Source organism: Myodes glareolus, chromosome 16 (assembly GCF_982192425.1).
Source record: "Myodes glareolus chromosome 16, mMyoGla1.1, whole genome shotgun sequence".
Classification (NCBI taxonomy): Eukaryota; Metazoa; Chordata; class Mammalia; order Rodentia; family Cricetidae; genus Myodes; species Myodes glareolus.
Window position 1 is genome coordinate 54303018 of NC_142041.1, and position 6338 is coordinate 54309355.

The following is a 6338-nucleotide window of genomic DNA, read 5'->3' on the forward strand; positions in this document are numbered from 1 at the left end:
TATTCAATTTTGCAACTTGCCGGTTGCTTCATGAGCCGCGGCCTTTTCTCTAACAGCTCCAGCAGAATCAAAGTTTAAGATTTCTAGAATTCCCGCGGCCTGAGGACACTGACAGAGTTGCTGACGTCACTCTCGGCGGCTGGGCCGGGAACTAGGAGGCCTGATTCTACCCAAAGGGAAAGGAAGTTGAGGCAGTGACTTGGGATTGGTGATGATTAAACCAGGTAACAAGACGTCGGGCAGATGTGTTTTCATTGCCCTGTAAGATAAATGCAGTGTTAAGTGCCTGACAACTTCCCAGAAGCAATCAGCAAAAGTTTACGAGTGCATAAACCTGGAAGACCATTCCCCGAAGCTGCTTATAGGGCCCGCATTTAAAGCTCCCATAAATTCTCTGGCCATTTCCCCAGCACAACTTTCCAGCGACTGTTAAACAGCCACCTCCTTCGGGGAGGCTGGGGGGATTTTCTCTAATCTCAGAAGAGGTGAGTCCCTACTACCTAGGGCAGTACTTTCCTGTAAAACTTATGATGTTGAAGGGCACAGAGGTGGGACTAAGGAACGGAGGAGATTATAACCTCACACAATGAGTAATTGGATACCTATAAAAAAGAACCAGAATTTGCTGAGGTCTTGCTATGAGGCTGGTGGCATCTTTGCCACTGACCCGCCTGATCTTTGTTTTTGATTGTATTTTAATCACCCTGTCCTTCCTGGATGCCCACCCGAGAAGACACCAGCAGTTAAGAACTTTTCTCAAACTGGCACTTGCTACATCCTATGCCTTTTTAATATCTTCATCAGCTCCCGGGAAGGAATCCATGCACCCTGAGAACACAAGGAAAACGCACTGGAGAACGAAGTCAGACTTTCGAGAAAACTTGCAGCCACTCTGCCCTGAACCACTAAGGCACTAGCCTCCATCCTTGTATTTAGCAGCCTGGTATCAGACTAACATGACCTACCTGTGTTTGTAGAGATTGTTCTTTTACGATCCCTATGAAAACAAAACCGCTGATTGACAAACAATAATACTAGCTTGTCTTTAGCTTCCTAAAGGGACAGGTTAACAGCTGCTACAGACAGAAGAGTGAAAGAGAGGGCTGCAAGTCGCAAGAGATGGCACTCCTTACTCCAAAGGAGCTTTGATCCACAGCTATACAGTAGGCAGGCTCCAGCCTTGTGAAATGGCCAGGCCAAGATCTCAGGCAATAGATCTTCAGGCAGTCTGCTTGCTGGTTCTGAGTGTTTGGGTTCCAACACCGCTGAAGGAACACCAGTAAGGAGAACCTGGGAGTGTTTCTCTCCCTTAGAGGCTGTATCTCAGGCAATCATTCTGGACAAGCAGAGCTAGGCTCCTTTCCATACTTTCAAGGTGACAACGCAGGCATTTCGGTGTCGCCCTCAAGCTTCCTGTATGAAATAAGGTGCCCAACTGTTCTGATATTACCATTCAAAAACAGGTTCTGTGGTGAACCTCATTTGTGAATCTATTACAGAGATTAATAGATTATTTCTCCTCTTTCAACTAATTCTCAGTGGGGAAATTTAACCATATGGTAAGGAGAGAATTAGAATTTCATCACATTAGAGGAAAATATAATGAAAAGAGTCCAACACCTGGGGCCAACTCTGAAAGCCACAATTAAAAGGGTTTTTAATGAAACCAGAGAAACCACAAACTACACAGCCTTCAGTAATTTTGCCACAAGAAAGAGACTTATTGAAAATGTTGGGGAGTATTGGTTTTACTTAAGTTATAAAAATGAAAACTAGTCGCTAAATGCCATGTGCTTCGAGAGACTGAACTCAAGACACGCGAGGATCGCGTGTACTGTCCCCATCCGGAGAGCACTTGTTTTCCTAATTCTGCCCTGAACTAACCCTCCAGGAGCAGCCCAGATGGATACAGCTGTCCCCAGACGGCTTCTGAGCAGCGGCGGTTACGTTTACGGCTAAATGATTATGCACGAATGCCCCCACTTGGTGTGTGAGCGGATTCGTCTCCGTGTTCACTCTTGCGACGCAACTGAATTTAAATCTTGGAAAGTTTGAGACTAGTTTCTTTCTGTTCACGAAGAAGTGTGCTTCTGTCCCCAACCATCTTAGCAGTGTGGGGGGGGACGGCGCCAAAGCCTCCCCCACCCTACCCAGTTTCAGTTTTAAATCAAACCGGCTATGTGAGCAACTTGACCATCATTTTGGTGTTTTATTATTTTTTTTTTATTTTTTCTCATCTGTGTAGGAAATGGCCCATGGAGAGGTGTGGGGAAAAGTCGTGGTGGGGAGGAAATCTAGGGTTGCTTTCCTCACATACTAGCTGAAAATCTAGAGTAAACTTGGAGCAAGCCAGCAGGGACATCACCACCCACCTCGCCCCCAGGTCCCATCTCCAAATGCAGACCTGCTATGAACAGGGTGGAATGTAATTCTCTCCTCTGAGGGTAACTGCGCAAGCTGAGACTGTAGTGGCGAGTGAAGGGTAGTGGGGGGTGGGGCGCAGTGGGGGTGGGTGGGGGAGTCTGCTTTCCACCGGACTCCCAGCCTTTACTGCAGTTCTACAATTTGCTGAAGGAGCAAAGAACATCCTCGGCTCTAAGTAGGGCTTTTAGTGTGCTCATTGATGAGTGAAAGTCGCCACACATGTCAAGCTAAAGGCAGTTGTTGGGTTACTAACAGGACCCAGCGCCTTGCAAACATATGCGCTAAGCTGTGTATACAGATGGCAGGCAGAATAATGGAGCAGGCGCCTTTTATAAAGCTCTGGCTGCTGCCTGTCTTCAGACCTGGGAAATGAAACTATTCAGACTCGCGGCCAGATAGCGCCTGCGATTGTTTGTTACCGTTTTAATCCTATTAATTAAAACGTTAACCTGATTGGGTAGAAAGCGCTGTCCCAACAGGCGAGTCTTCTTCATAATAACCTACTCAGAGATAATGATGTAAAAGACTCCCCCGTCTGTGGCGGCGGCTGGTTGATGGGTCCGGAAATCTCTTGAAGGTGAATCCAAGCAAGATAAACGGTGCGGAGAGGAGGCGCGGGGCTGGACTCAGAGCGGCGGCGGCTGCGGCTCCACTCCCTCCGCGACCACCCTCCCACCATGAGGGGCCGCGGCCCATGGTGAGCCCCAGCAGCCAGCACCGTCGGCTGGAGACGAAGAAAAAGAAGAAGAGGAGGCGGCGAGCGCGGGGGAAGGCGAAAAAGAAAAAGAAAGAAGGGGACAGGGCTGCGGGCAGCGAGGGGACCGACGCGCGCAGCAGCTCCGGAGCCCGGCTGGCGCGCGTCTGTGCGGCCGCCTGACTCCCAAGCCCAGGCGGTGGCCGGCCCGGGCTGCGCGGCGGGCCATGGCAATGGAGCGCGGGCTGCACCTCGGCGCGGCGACCGCGAGCGACGACGACCTCTTCCTGCACAAGAGCCTGGGCGCCTCCACCGCCAAGCGCCTGGAGGCGGCTTTCCGCTCCACGCCCCCAGGCATGGACCTGTCCCTGGCGCCGCCGCCTCGCGAACGCCCGGCGTCCTCGTCCTCATCGCCCCTAGGCTGCTTCGAGCCGGCTGACCCCGAAGGGGCCGGGCTGCTGCTGCCGCCGCCCGGAGGAGGAGGCAGTGCGGGCGGCGGCGGCGGCGGCGGGGTGAGTGTCCCTGGGATGCTCGTGGGCTCAGCGGGCGTGGGGGGCGACCCGAGCCTGAACAACCTGCCGGCGGGGGCTGCCCTGTGCCTCAAGTACGGCGAGAGCGCAAGCCGCGGTTCGGTGGCCGAGAGCAGCGGCGGCGAGCAAAGCCCCGACGACGATAGCGACGGCCGCTGCGAGCTGGTGCTGCGAGCCGGGGGCGCCGACCCGCGGGCATCCCCGGGAGCGGGGGGCGGCGGCGCCAAGGTGGTGGAGGGCTGCTCCAACGCCCACCTGCACGGCGGCACGGGCCTCCCCCCGGGGGGCCCTACGGGTGGCGGCAGCGGAAACGGCGGCGGCGGTGGCGGCGGCAGTAGTAGCAAGAAATCCAAAGAGCAGAAGGCGCTGCGCCTCAATATCAACGCCCGCGAGCGCCGGAGGATGCACGACCTGAACGATGCTCTGGACGAGCTGCGCGCGGTCATCCCGTACGCGCACAGCCCCTCGGTGCGGAAGCTCTCCAAGATCGCTACGCTGCTCCTCGCCAAGAACTACATCCTCATGCAGGCTCAGGCCCTGGAGGAGATGCGGCGCCTAGTCGCCTACCTCAACCAAGGCCAGGCCATCTCAGCCGCCTCTCTGCCCAGCTCAGCGGCCGCTGCGGCGGCGGCTGCTGCCCTGCACCCTGCGCTTGGCGCCTACGAACAGGCGGCCGGCTACCCGTTCAGCGCCGGGCTACCCCCGGCTGCCTCCTGCCCCGAGAAGTGCGCCCTATTCAACAGCGTCTCTTCCAGCCTCTGCAAACAGTGCACGGAGAAGCCTTAAACATTCCCTCCCTCGGAAGCCTCGAGACCGACCCCAAAGCTAGAGGAAAGCGAGATGCTGCTCTCCACCCCTTTTATTTTGTTCCTTTCCTAGTTGCGAAACACTGGCAGGGCAAACAAAGCAGAGGCAGGAACTGAGCAGTAACAGAGACAAACCGGACTTTCAGCCTTGGCGCGGCCCCGAATCTTGTGGTCTTTGGGGTGGGGAGGGAGGGGAAAAGGATGTTGAGTAGGGATGGAGTGCGGATGTCTTTTTTCCCTCAGAAAAGTGGCAACTTTGGTGGTAACCTAGACTTCGAGGAAGTACAGTCTTCTTTGAAGGTTAAAAATAAGTTGAAAACTAGTAGTGCTTGTTTATTAGACGTGAAAAGTATTGAACGGCAAAATACTAATCCCACTAATAGCTGAGAATTTGGCTAGTACTGAAGGGGAGAGGAGTCCCGGGTTGAAAGGTGTGAAAGGGACAGGATATTCATTCAGACAAATCAGAAAGGGCACTCGAAAATAACTTCTGATTCTGAGCCAGGAGAAAAACTTGACATGCAGGCTTAACTGGAGGGGAAAGCAAAGAGAGAGAGAGAGAGAAAAAACCACGTTGCTATGAAGGACTTGTATTTTTTATCGTCTCTGAACTTAAAATCCTGTGAAAATGCTCAAAGTTTTGGTGAGAGTGATATAAAAAGCAGGCTGTGGCTGAAAGAATTGCTTTTAAAATATTTATGTGCACCTTGTTACTTTTTACTCTGCAATGATGTATTAACAAAATCATGGTATTTATTTGTTATTCTTCAATGATCCACATCATCAGTATTTATTACTTGTTAAGGTCTTGGGTCTTATGTGAAGATTTTTTTTTGATGCTTCTAAAATTCTGTTATATATATTAACTTACACTGTGTGCCAAGTGTTGAAAGGTTTATTTGCCAACAAGTAAGAGGAGAAATATTGATGTATCTGAGCTGCTTAGGTTTTTGAAAGGTCACCTGGATATTTTCAGTTGCATCATCCCTGTATTTGAATTGAGCTTTAATAAATTGCTTCAGTCCAAAAATTACAGGAAAGGTGTATTCTTAATTAATACATGAATTGATTTCTTTTTCAAAAGGGGATCTATTTGCATTCCAAAAGGGAAAAAATCACAGCAATAGATCTTATAAGTAAGAACATGCTGGGCAAATTTATTTTCCAGGTTGTGCTGTGCATTTTAAAAGGTCTAATTTAATTGCTTTTACTATAGATGTACATATATAAGTTATTATAACTGTGAAGACTTATTATGTTAAAAGACGGCTTTGATTTGCTTATGGTGTGAAATCATTTGTTATTTTTCTAAAAAATTATAAAAATTTAAAAGAAATGAAATAAAGCTAAGGAAGAGCAAGAAGCTGTGTACCCAAAGCAAGCTTTCAGTTTAGTTTGCATGGCTATCTGCCTGCCTTTCGTCCTATGAAAATCCAGAAAAACCTCTTAAGAAATGGGGTCTTGCTGTTTTCCACTCCTTACAGATAATACAAATTCAGTTTGTCAGGTTGGATGATGATTTCAGAGCTGTGATGGATCTGTCGGTGGGGTTTGGATGTATAAAGAATTAAATATATATATATATATATTAAATAGGTCAAGCAGACTATGACAGTTATGTACGACCATTTGTATGTGTATCTATGTCAGAAAGAATCTTTATTAAAATATTTTGATCAAACACTTTATTATGCTGTGCTTTGTAGAAGGAGACACCACCTCTCTCCTGCGTTATTCTTGCCTGAAAAGCGACAGAAAAGGAAACGTGTTCCCAAAAGTTTTGTCAGTGCTGGGCAGTTATGAGTCGCCCTAGATCACATGCTTACTAAAAGAACAACAGCTGGGATCCCTTGGAAGTAGAAGTGAGAGGGGGTCAGTGCTGGG

The 6338-nt window shown here is 49.7% G+C and overlaps 1 protein-coding gene across 1 annotated transcript; it reads left to right on the top strand.

The window, feature by feature from the left end:
• Positions 1–2524: 2524 nt before the first annotated feature.
• Bhlhe22 (basic helix-loop-helix family member e22) lies at positions 2525–6135 on the top strand. Its single transcript, XM_048420035.3, has one exon. It carries the CDS (start codon positions 3346–3348, stop codon positions 4432–4434), a length of 1089 nt encoding a protein of 362 aa, XP_048275992.2. The 5' UTR covers positions 2525–3345; the 3' UTR covers positions 4435–6135.
• Positions 6136–6338: the final 203 nt, after the last annotated feature.

Coding starts and splice junctions, on each gene's coding strand:
- Bhlhe22 (XM_048420035.3), top strand. CDS start 3,346: ATGGCAATGGAGCGCGGGCTGCACCTCGGCGCGGCGACCGCGAGCGAC.